Here is a 12,056-nt window from a genome sequence, read left to right on the forward strand (position 1 = left end):
TGTCCTCAGGAAGCCAGGACCCTGCTGCTCCTCCAGTACTCACCCCATCTCCAAGAGGAGGGCACCCTACCTGCACCAGAGTGGGAACTGCAGGAGAATCCCATGGGCCATGTGGACAAATGGCTGCCTAGCCTTGGGTGCAGATGGCCGAACCAGGGACAGGTAGGTGTGCATTCTGTGACTTCCTACTTTGCGCCTCAAGCACTACTGCTAATCACAGTCAGGAGTCTCGTCTGGGTGTCTCCTTGACCATGATATACGTCCTAGATACCTTCTAAGAGTCTGCGGAACTGACGGATTCTTGGTGGATCCTTCCTGAATGGAAGTCAGAAGCTTCAAAAAGAGGAAGCAAGGTGTTCCCACCCTGGGCTCTGTTTACCCCCTCCTGTCAGTCAGAGATGGCACCTCAGCAGCCCCCTTCTGCGTAGATGAAGGAAGACTGCTGTGCAGGACAACGTCCTGAGAGGTACCTTGAAGAGGTGAAGCCGTTGGCACGGCCTCAGGCCCAGCCTGGGTGGCAGAAACTCCGGTGGGCTGGGGTAGGCAGGGGCCACTCAGCCAGGCTCCCAAGACCCCTGTCCCTCTTCATCCACAGCTCGGCCAGGCTGGGGGCCTGGACTCCCATTGCGAGCCCAGAGGACAGGTCAGTGGTGGGGCCAGGCTGGGGTAAAGCTAGGGCACAGCCTCAGGCTGGAGATGGGGGCGGCCTCTCCTCTGTAGGCCTCTGAGAAAATTACCGCCCCTCTTTGGGGCTCTGTCTCTTCATCTGGAAAATGGAAGGTGATGATCCTTTGGTGCAGGCCTCACAGGGTGGTGACAAGGCTGAAGGATGGAAAGGAATGTGCTGGGGTGTGAGAGGAGAACAATGATGGGAGTAATATGATACTGAGTCCTCAGAGACCCTGTGAGGTAGGTGGAGTTCTCCTCACACTCTTCAGAGGAAACAGGCCCAGGGAGGCCAGGCCACACGCCCAAGTCCACATGTCAGGTGAGTATCGGAGCCAGGATTGTTCTAGAATCAGAGCACACTAGAAGACAGAGCAGCACTGGTAGCAACTGACTTAGGTCAGTTGTCCAGGGTATGAGGTTAGGGAATCTTGGGAGAAATGGAGTGAGGGGACAATGGCCTCACTGACCTTGTCCTTGACCCTGGCAGGAGGGGATCTCCAAGTTTGCCACCCTGAAGATGATCCCCCAGAGATCCCAGAAGAGGCAGCAGCAGCAGGTGAGGATGCCTTCTAAGAAGGGGCTCTTCCCCCCTAAACAGAGGCCTCCACGCCAAGGCCTTCCCCATCCAGCTCTGCCTCCTGTTGCCACAATACCAGAAATCCCCCATTAGAGGTGATAAGGACCCAGGATCACATACCCCGTGATTGCCAGAAGCAGGCCCTAGGAGGTGATCAGCAGGAGTCTGGTGTTCTTGGAGGGCGACAGGAGGAGAACAAAGGGAGGTCCACATGGCAACCCTGGGGCGGACGCTGAGGGTAAGGAGTTTTCAGGGGGCATTCCCTGGGAGCACCTGAGAGCCAGAGCTCATCCCCTCTCCCACCCCGATGGCACAGGGTGTTCCCCTTCCTTGGCATGTTTCTCACTGCCCCAGGGACCCCGGACCCTGCGATGCAGGATTATCTGGAGGTGAGAGAACCTGGGACAGGGCAGCAGGGCCAGGATGCCAGGGTTTGGGAGGAAAGAGCCCCCTCCTGAGTCCTAAGGTCACCGCACCTGGCAGGTCTCTCCTGAGCTGGGGTGTCATGCTCCTCTTAGGGATGCCTGAATGGAGGCACCATGTAAGCTGCATGTCCTGGTTCCCTGGCTGCCCGATGGCAAAGCTGCAGGAGTGTGACTCAGCCTCTCCTTCAGCAGATGCCCATGGAGGGGAGAGAGAGGTCGGGTTCCTCCAAGTCAGGCAACACATAAGCGGCTGGGCAGTCACTTCCTGCCTGAGACCTTAGTCTCCCTGTCTGTCATCAGAGTGGGTTGTGTTATCCTGTCCCTGAGCTGCAGCTCTCACGTCCCCCCTTCTCTGGAGTCTGGAGCCCAGAGCCTGGCCTAGGTCCCAGTCGTGTTTTCTGTGCATGCCCTGCTCCCTGGAGGGCATCGGCGGTAGTGCAACCGCCCCAGGGGCGGGGAAGGGAGGCTAGTTATGGGCTGGGGGGCGGTTCTTTCTGAGGGACCCTGGCTGTCTGCCTCCCAGGCGAATCAGACCAACCTCTAGAAAAGGAACGAGGTGAACATCTGTGGCTCTCACTGCCGGGGGACCACTGGGGAGGGGGGTTGGAATTGAGCCCCCCCCCCAGGCAGGACACTCCCTAGGAGTTTGAGAACAGAGTAGTGGGAGACCCATCAATTTCGTGGGTGGGGTAGGTCCAGCTTCCTAAGGAGGTGCTATTTACACCCACCTCTGAGAATAGGTAGGACCTGGATGTAAGTGGAGTGTTTCCATGTGTACAAAGACCCAGGACCGGCCTCCTGCCCTCTCCTCACCCCCACAATGTCCCTACAGCACCCCCTGTTCAGCCCCTGTCTGCATCTGTCCTTCCCTCTGGCCCTGGGAATACAAAGTAATGAGGGAGATCCAGCTGCTCCACATGGCTGCAAATCATCATGACCTTGAGCCCGAGGAGCAGCCCGAGGAGCAGGCTGAGGCCGGGTTCCAGGGTATGGAATGGCTCAGGGAGAATGGGAAGTGCGCCCAGACAGTAGTTGAGCAAGAGCAGTACAGACTCTCCCTGGTGGCTGACTCCAGAGAGCCTTTGGCCATGACTCCCTGGTTGACCCCAGACCTCGCTGCCTGGTGACCGCTGGGGCACCTGGACTCCGGCTTCTGGGCAGGCACCGTGAGGGACACCTTAGCTGTGGCTCCTGGTAGGCTCAGGGGAGCCACTCAGTCCTGTAGCTACACTTTGTCCTGCCACGGGAGCTCCAGCCCTATTTGGCCAGCAGAACATTCAAGGCCAAAAAGAATCGGCCATCAAGAATTCAGGGCTGAGTGCGTGTCCAGGCTTGGCAGGGGCTGAACCCTCGGGGCTGAAGGTAAAACTTCAGACTAAGCAAGGTCCTGGGGAGTGAAATTCCAGCTCCATCACTGACCAGTCCTATGCCTGGGACAATTCACCTTAGGCTTCCAGGACTCAGTTTCCTCATCTGTGAGATAGGTGATGCTAACTGATCACTCACATGGCAGGGACAAATTGGGTACTGTTGACTCACCATGCACTCAGCACAGTGCTTGGAGCACAGGGCAGGGTGGACCATGACCCTGGGGGAGGCCCCTCAAGGTAATGCCTCTCTTCTAGCCAGCCACCAAGCCCCCAACAGAGCCCAGCTCCAGCGCCAGGTCACACTCCAGAGCCCAGCTCCTGTGAGACCTCTTCCCCAGCAGCGGGGGCCCTCGGAGTGCACTGGGTCAGCTACCCCTTCTGAGGTGCAGGAGAACATCGTGAGTCTTCCTGGGGCTCCCCTGGAGGCCAGAATAAGAGGTGACCCTGCTTCATCTTGCTGCTTGCTCTTCCCCAAGGCCTACTGACCTACTGCGGAGGGGTCCATTTGAATATTCTTATGCTAAAATCCCTTTTTTTTTTTTTTTTTACAGCCTGAGAATTAAAGTTTGGTTTGTTCCCTTCCTATGCTAATTTAAATGAGATACAGACTTTCACATTCCTCCTTGAACTAAGAAATCCTGCAGGGTCACCAGCTTATTTACTGTATGTGGGAGAAGAGAGGGGGCCTCCAAGTCCCCCTTCCTTAGAGGACATGGCATATCACCAACCTGGGCCAGGAGCAGAGACAGCCCCTCTGAGCACCTGGGGTTCAGAGTTCACAGGCATAGCAACCACAGAAATATACATGTCTAGAAATAACACTTGCCAGGCCCATTCCTGCCCCAGGACAGGGGCTGTCTTTCTACAGCTTTGAAGGAAGAGGAAACATTCTCTGCTTCTCTTGTTGAGGTTTCTTTTGGCCAGACATTAGGAACTTGTAGTTTTCTAGTTCAGTCTCTGAAGATGCATCAGCACTAAGTAGAGGAATAAATGTCAAGAGATTAAACCTTGCACGTGGGAAGGACAAGACCAGAGGAAGATAATTTGCAAATGGATGAAGTCCCAGGACTTTCCAGGCTCAGTCCCCCTCTAGGGGCTCCATGTGTCCTCTTGACCTACATTAGAGGAGCCTCACCCATGACCTCTATGCTCCTTTTCCTGCTTGCTTCATGTGTGGGGCAAAGATTGTAAGGTCCCTTTCAAGGTGACTGCTGGGCCTTGTTCCATAAACATTTACGATCCCTCTGCGCTAGGATCTCCAGCATTCCTGCCTCTCCTTATACAATTCGTTTTAAGACAGATATTCCCTAAAGGGCCCAGCCTGTCAGGTACGTGGTGGCCACTCCTCCCTGGTTGGGACCTGAGAGATCACAGATGACTTCTGATGTGCCAGGCTTAGGGTCTATATACTTGGCCATGGGCAGACCCCCACACTCTCCCTCGCTGGCCAAGATGACTTCTGGGGCCAAGTCTACCAGTAGGTCTAGAAGCAAATAGGGCTGGTGAGTGTAGGTCCTGAGGAAAATCAGCAATGATCTGCAAGGCAACTAGCTCAGGGGAGACCATCCCTGGCTCCTTTCTCCCAGCTGAGGGCATCCTGAAAGGTAAACAGACGTTAATCACATCACCGCAAAGTATCAACATTGCAAATAACAATAACTAGTATTTATTGAGTGTAGGATGTAGCAGGCACTAGCTTAAGAGTGTTTGTGTGTATTAGCTCATTTTATCCTCAAAATAATTTGGGGTGTTGCAGGCATTGGCCTTTTTATTCATAAGGAAAAAGCAACACAGAAAAGCAGAGTCATATAGCTGGTGTCACATAGCTAAAAGTGATGGTGTGGGGACCCCAACACTCTAGTCCCAGTTGTCTCGGTTTCTGAAAGCAGAATGACAAAGTTTGGAGGTTGCATAGATTAAATTAAGAGAGAGAAGTCTGGCAAACACATCTAGCCACAGGACTAGGTTTATAGTAGGTGCTCAATAATGATTATTGAATTTTAATGGCTCTGGGACTTGTGAGGTAGATGGGGACTTCCCTCCCCCTGTTGGGAGGTCTTCCTGGCACTTGCCCAAGCTTCATGAGTGACTTCGGTCACTTTGCACAAGTCCCGGGCCACCAAAGACCTTATGCATGGGTATGAAGACTCAGGGTAAGTACTGGGCCCTCTGCACAAAGAGAAACATCCAGGCTTCCCAGCCTGGCATCTGGGCCTCCCTGGGTGATCTAACCAGGCCCCAAGGCCCTGCACTGCAAATACCAGAGGCCTTCCCTCCTCAAACATGCCTGGGGCTTTCCTGCTCCTACACTGTTGCTCTTGGCTCCCAATTAGAATGCCTGCCCACTCCCATCTCTGCCTCCCCAGATAGACAGCTTTTCCAGGGGATACCCTCCTTGTCGGATCTGTAGATCTTCTTTGTGACCAAGGCCCAGACCCATTCTGATCTGTTCCTTATCCAGTGACCATGGCAGGGACAGCCCAACTTCTGCCTATTCGCCCTATCAGAGGCTGGGGACATGGATTTCCTTCTCTCCCACCACGATGGCCTGGAAAGGGGGAAGCAATGAGGATGCTGTTGGATTAAGGCCATACTTTCTTCCAGGGAAAAACTCTGTCAAACAGTTAAGCTCTCCTGGTGCAGACGTTTTACCACCTTCTTCAGTGACACGAAGTTCTACCCCGTGGTCAAACTAAGTCTTGTCCACATGGAGCTCCCCAACACCGCTTCCTAACCATGGATAGTGGAAATCATTATTGAGAAAAGATGATTCAACAGAAATTCTCTTTAGTTCTCGATCTTTTCACCTAGGGAGTGGATTATTAGACCTGAGACTTCATGGTTCAGCCCAGCTGCCATTCCGTGAGCGCCTGGCACTGTATGCGGTGGACAGTGACTGCACCCCATCACATTGCCGGGGACAGTGGCTGGGTAGCCTGGACCTCGTCTCAGGGGCAGTCGTCCTGGAATGGGCTTGCAGCAATGTTGGAGGTTACCGTCAGCTCTCTGAGCAAGTCAACAGAATCTGGGGAAAGTCCCGGGAACCATGACCTGGTCTTGATTTTCTGAGCATGACTAATCCTGGGTTGTTGACCAGGGTCTGCAGCAGGAGCCACCTCGTCCTGGACCTGGTGGAGATTCGGGGACCTAAGAGTGAACCAGAGCAGACAGACTTAGGGGATGGGGCACCTTGTCTCTGTCCTTCTCAGAAGTTCTAGGAGAAGCTGACTGGTAGGTGTGAGGTGCAGGAGAAGGAGCTGGACCAGGACTTCTGGGGACATGAGGGCGGCTGGAGGGATGTGGGTCTGTCCCAGAGCCAGATGTCTGCAGTTGGGAACAGTGATGAACACAGCCCAGAAGGGTGCTCACAAGACATGGCTAATTGGTGGGCTTCCCAGCAGAAGGCAGAGCAGAGTAATAAGGGTAGGAGAGGTGGGATAGACAGTATAGACCCTTGAGAGAGCAGGATATGGTAGCCAGAAGAGCTTGTGGTAAGCAAAAGCCAGCTCCATCTTGGAGGTCACCTGGCCTGAAGCCTAGGATATGGGTGGTCTCAAACAAAGGGACTGGAGGTCTCAGACAGCGGAACTAGAGCTCATTTCTGGGAACATGGGAGGAGCCCACTTAGAAGGACAAGGACCCCAGGCCTCAGAGGTACACTGGCCAGGCTGGTTGCGGGGCTAAGCCTCCTGCTCTCCTCAGTAGAAGGTTCCCGAGGGCACGGAGTATGGAGGAAGGGGAGCAGGGAAGGGGGAAGCTGGGACATCTCGGGGTTCCCAGAGAAGCTTAGGGTCCTTGTTGCCTATTGTCCAACCCCAGCACAGGTTCAGACGGGAGGCTTACCTGCTGACTGATTTAGGTACCAGTATTTGATGGCCCGCTGCAGCTTCCTCTCCCTGTGCCCTGTGAGCAGGATGTTACAGAAGCTGACGAGCACAGGGTTGGTATGATAATGATCCACATAGAGCATGCCGGTCCAGGCACTGAACCCTGAAACGCAGAAGGCAGGTCAGGCCAGCAGCCTGTGCTTTTGGTCCTAAACGGTGCCCCTGTTTTCACTGAGAATCTAGAAAGTTAGGTATAAAGAGCTGGAAGTGCTCTCAAGATGGCATTCTAATGCATCCATTTTGCGGAGAGCTTGAGCAGAAAGCGGGAGGAGCACTGGGGCTCATACAGAGAGGCTGCCAGGCATACAAGGAACGGATGAGTGAATGAATGGATGCAGAAAGAAAACCAAAATGATTTTTGCTCTACAGAAATGGCTTGATTTGGGAGTCTTTCAACTGAACAGACCATTTTCTTAATTATGTTTCCAGCTAATGACACCAGTAATTCTGTGATGCATTCTTTCTCAAAATTTTCAGAGCTGTGCATTCATAAATTAATTAGCTTCTAACAGCTCGGGTGGGATTCTAGTACTTCTTACTGCTCTCCATGATACCTTCGAAGGTCTGTCAAATAGCAGCCATTTACTAGCCTGAATTCTCTTCTGACCATTAGGCTGAATGATTTTTCTGCTCAGCGTTATAGCCTCCATGAGAAGCTGAGTTCCGAGCAGAAGGAAGAGTGAAGTCCAGGCCTCTGGAACCCGACCTGCAGGCAGCTTCCGCAAAGCTGCAAGACCAGCCCACCCCACCCCCCACCCCGGAGTTAACGCACGGCCCCCGGGGACCGGCACTCACCCATGTCCGCCCCCTCGTAGCCATTCTGCATGATGGTCCTGTCGATGCGTGCGATCAGCCACGTGCCCAGGACGCAGCTGATGAGCAGCCTGGAGAGGCAGGCGCCCAGGCCCAGCAGCACATTGTAGAAGAACAGAAAGTAGTTGAAGTTGTGGAACGCTTTCCTGCAAACAGAAGCAGCAGGGGCAGCACCCTCTCAGTAGGAGGAGGTGGCCAGGCAGGCTGGCTCAGGGCCCCAGGCCTGTGGTCCAATCCCATGGCTCCCATCTCCCAGCCGTGTGACCGTGATCGTCCCTGTCACACAGCACTGGTATGGGGACCAGCTCAGATACAGCACAGAAGGCGCTGAGCCCAGCGCAGGGCGATTGTCAGTGGTGGCTGTGATTCTTCATGGGATCCTTGGGTTTTGAGGTTTCCTGTACGACAAGAAACCTCTTGTGGCTACAGCTGGCTTTGTGGCTACAGAGAGGTTGTGGCTTTCCCACTGTCTGTTGTCACAGTGACCTGCCCCCCACTGGAATTGCTCCAAATTCTCCAAAGGAAACTTCCCAGATGACCACTGGATCCTGTGGTTTCCTGGGCAAACTCGGCATCCTGGATTTCTGCGCCATCTCTGAGAGGGCTCTTTCTGGGGTCATCACTCCGTGCGCCCTCTCTGCCCCCACCATCCAAGGCTACTCCATGGTCACCATGTTGGATTCTCACTGTTCTCTCAACACGTCTTGTCCTTCCGTGGCTGGCTGCCTCCATCTGTGCCGTGAGGGCTGCTGGCCATGCCCTCTCCTCAGTGCTACCTGTAGGAATCCCACCACCCTACCGAGCTCAGCTCAAACGCCCCGCCTGCGGCTCAATGAACCATTCCTGCCTCTCTTTCTCCATTACCCGCATTGCTCTTGTGAGGCTGTCACCCCCTCTGGAGTCCACTGCCGCCATGTGTCTGTGTCTGCCAGCCCCCGTGGACTATGAGCTTCCGCAAGTAGCTCATGTGGGGACATCTCTGTATCCTTAGTGGCCACGTTGTTTCCTACCTGAGGGAAGGGCTTTGAATGTGTGAACTACAAAGGATCACCTTGGACCAGGCACTATTGTTCTAAGTTCATATTTTAACACATTTCATGCTCAGTATACCTCTCTGAGATGCACAATTATTTGTAAAATGAGGAAACTGCATTTCATGGGTGTAGGGTCACATGGTTTCATAGAGCCAGGATGTGGACCCAGAAAGTTCGGTTCCAGAGCCCACTCCCGAACCACAGCCTCTCACCCTCTCAGGGAAGGTATGGTCCACCCAGGGACCTGCCAAGGGGAAAGAGGAAGGAACGAGAGGCTGCTGAAGCCAAAGCCTCCAACCCCCATTCCCTTCTTGGCCCTCACCTGTTGTTGAGAGCCAAGGGCTTCTGCTTGTCAGCCGTGCTCATCTTCGGCTGCAGGAAGAAGGTGGCGGCGATCCACACCTGCAGGATCATGAGACCCAGGACGATGGATATGGTGAGGCTGAAACACAGGGCGAGACCGTCCTGAGCTGGCCTTGTCCAAGCCCTTCTCCAATGCCCCGTGATAGAGAGGACAGAGATGGGACAGTCTGCTGGGACAACAGGAGCTCAGGCTCTGGGCTTCATGCCTCCAGAGTATTCCACTGTCTGATGGAAAGTTGAGGCTCACGAGGACAGAGGGCTTTCTCAAAGCCACAGAGTCAGGTCTTTTGGCTGCAGACCAGAACTCCAGGATTTAATTACGTCCCTTTGTCCATGCATGGCAGTTGAGCTGCGTGTCTAACAGCATGGAAATCAAAGAAAAGCATAGAGCTTTTCAAGAGCTCATGAAGTCCATGAGAGTGGACGGGCAGGCTCTGCCCAGCCTCCCATGTGGCTCTAGGGGAGAATGGAACCAAGGAGCTCAGAGCAGGGAGTTCCCAGAGAGGCCACATCCTGTGTTTGCACCCCCTGAGCGGCCATGGGGGGCAGCAGTTACATGGGGCCTTGGCTTCAGATTGCTAGCTCCCAACCCTGTCTCTTCTTGGACAAATTGGTTAGCCTTCTGTGCCTCTGTTGCCTTGTCTGAAAAACGGGCCTTAATATGAGACCCAATCTTCAAAGGGTTCTTAAGAGAAAAGATGCATGACGAATTCTCAGTAATGTCAGCCTTCACTTTTATCTCCCATATGGGCAAACTGAGGCTCAGAGAAGCGATTTACGCAAGGTCACACAGCTGATCTAGAACCTACGCTCAGATTTCCTCTCTCCTTCCACTCTACTGCCCTGACTCTCATGTCACCTCCCTGCACCTCAATCTTCCTAGCTGTAAAATGGACACATGCATATCCCCCACAGACACAACTGCGAGCGCCCCACCAAACAGCGGGAATGGAGAAATGTTATGAACTATAAGGTTCCCACGGTGGTGAGTTGCTATTTTGGCCCATCCTTGGGTCAGAGGAGCTGAGAGCATGGGTTCAGGAATTAGTGAGAGCCCAACAGGGAAGGGGCATTTTGAACAGCAGCTTCGAGGGTCCACCGGCTCCTGGGCCCCGGGCAACGACAGGGAGCCCACCCAGCACTTACGTCCCGATGCCCAGTCCCTGCAGCACCTCCAGGCCCTGGTTGTGGATGACGGGCAACACCAGGCTGTACATGATCAGCATGCCGCACAGGCTCTGCACCACGTGGATGATGAGGTAGCCTGTGGGCCGAGGGACCCACGGTCACTCGAGGCCCTTCACGACCCAGTCATACATGTCCCTCCCTGAAGTCCCCCCTCTACCCGCCGGGCATTTTTGCTTGTGCTGTTTCTTCCGTCTGGCACGACCATCCTCCTGCCGCCTTCTGCTCGCCCTGCCAGATGGAGCTCAAGTGTCAACTCCACCAGAAAGCATTCATGTCCTGCCCTGGGTGTGGAGAGTCACTTCCTCCTCTCCGTCACCACTGCCTTTAGCATTTCCAGCCCATGGGCTTAGGACAGGAAGTAATGGTAGCTACGTGAGTGTGGGATTCTCCGTCCCTCCTGTAGGAGAGAGAACAAGGGCTGCTTCGCGTCGCCTCTCTTCTCTCTACACACAGCCAGGACTCCACAGGGAATGGGTGTTGAATTGAATAGATCACGTGAAGACACTTACCCCACAGAATGTAGGCTATTTGCCAGCCAGAGTACCTTGCAATGGCCACCTGAGATTTAAAAAGAAAAAGGGGTCTCAGAGGGGAGAGAACACTGATCACCTCTAACGCATGGGTCCAGCATCCCTGCCTCATCGGAGGTTCACCCACCAACACACCAAGGCAGGTGTCATGATTGTCATCATTGTACAGGTGAGGAAACCGAGGGCCAGATGGGGACAGTGACTACCCTGGGTCACCCAGCAGCAGAGCATACTAGAAGTGAGGCCTCTGGACTCCCCGTCCAGGGCTCTTCCTCTCCCAGGCTGCTGCCCCTGTCCCAGCTGCAGGAGAGTGGGATTCAGCCATCACTTAGTCTCAGAGCAGAGAGAGGCCTCAGGGGACTTACCACACTCTCCGCCGAGGAAGGATTATGGAACTTCAAAGGGAGAAAGTGTTTATTTCCTGCCCACAACCTCTTCATGTGCTTTCTAGAGAAAAAACAGGAAATTAGGAACATTCATAACCACGGCTCCTTATGTACTTAGAGCTCAACAGTTGTACACAGAAAAGCCTGTGGAGGGAGATGGTGGCCAGCTCGTGGGATGGTTCTCATTAGCCTTAAAAATGTTTTAAAAATACTTTTAAAATTGAGATATAATTGACATACAACATTGCATTTCAGGTGTACAACATAGTGAGTGGATATTTGTGTATTCTGCAAAATGTTCATCACAATGAGTCTAGTTAACATTCATCATCTCGCCTAGTTACAAGCTTTTTTCTTGGGATGAGAGCTTTGAGATCTACACTCTGCAACTTTCCAATATGCAGGTCAGTACTATTACCTGGAGTCACCATGCTGTGTATTACATCACCATGACATTGACTTTATAACTGGAAGCTTATACCTTCTGACTCCCTTCACCCACCCCCACCCCCACCTTTGACAACCTCAGATCTGTTCTTTATCTGTGAGCATGGTGTTTTTTTGGTTTGTTTTAGATTCCACACAGAGTGAGATCATACAGTATTTGTCTTTCTCTGTCTGACTGACTTCACTAAGCCTAATGCCTTTTAAGGTCCACCCATGTTCTGCAAATGGCAAGATTTCATTTGTTTTTATGGCTGAATAGTATTCCACTGTGTGTGTGTGTGTGTGTGTGTGTGTGTGTGTGTGACATCTTCTTTGCCCCTTCATCCATCCATCAGTGGACACTCAGGTTATTTTCATATCTTGAATA

General features: G+C 53.3%; 1 protein-coding gene across 1 annotated transcript in view; it reads right to left on the minus strand.

Moving 5' to 3' along the window:
- Nucleotides 1-3,843: 3,843 nt before the first annotated feature.
- Nucleotides 3,844-12,056, minus strand: part of LOC123781309 (stimulated by retinoic acid gene 6 protein-like) — a 49,126-nt gene continuing 40,913 nt past the window's right edge. Inside the window, exons 12-18 of the mRNA XM_045780749.2 lie at nt 11,222-11,303; nt 10,836-10,884; nt 10,285-10,402; nt 9,098-9,217; nt 7,724-7,887; nt 6,885-7,031; nt 3,844-6,188 (exon numbers count right to left, since the gene is read on the minus strand). Of these exons, the coding sequence (XP_045636705.2) occupies nt 6,040-6,188; nt 6,885-7,031; nt 7,724-7,887; nt 9,098-9,217; nt 10,285-10,402; nt 10,836-10,884; nt 11,222-11,303 (829 nt within the window). The 3' untranslated portion in view covers nt 3,844-6,039. The remainder of the gene's footprint in view (nt 6,189-6,884; nt 7,032-7,723; nt 7,888-9,097; nt 9,218-10,284; nt 10,403-10,835; nt 10,885-11,221; nt 11,304-12,056) is intronic.

The sequence above is a fragment of the Ursus americanus genome, chromosome 18 (assembly GCF_024610735.1).
Source record: "Ursus americanus isolate L20-20 chromosome 18, mUrsAme1.1.p, whole genome shotgun sequence".
Classification (NCBI taxonomy): Eukaryota; Metazoa; Chordata; class Mammalia; order Carnivora; family Ursidae; genus Ursus; species Ursus americanus.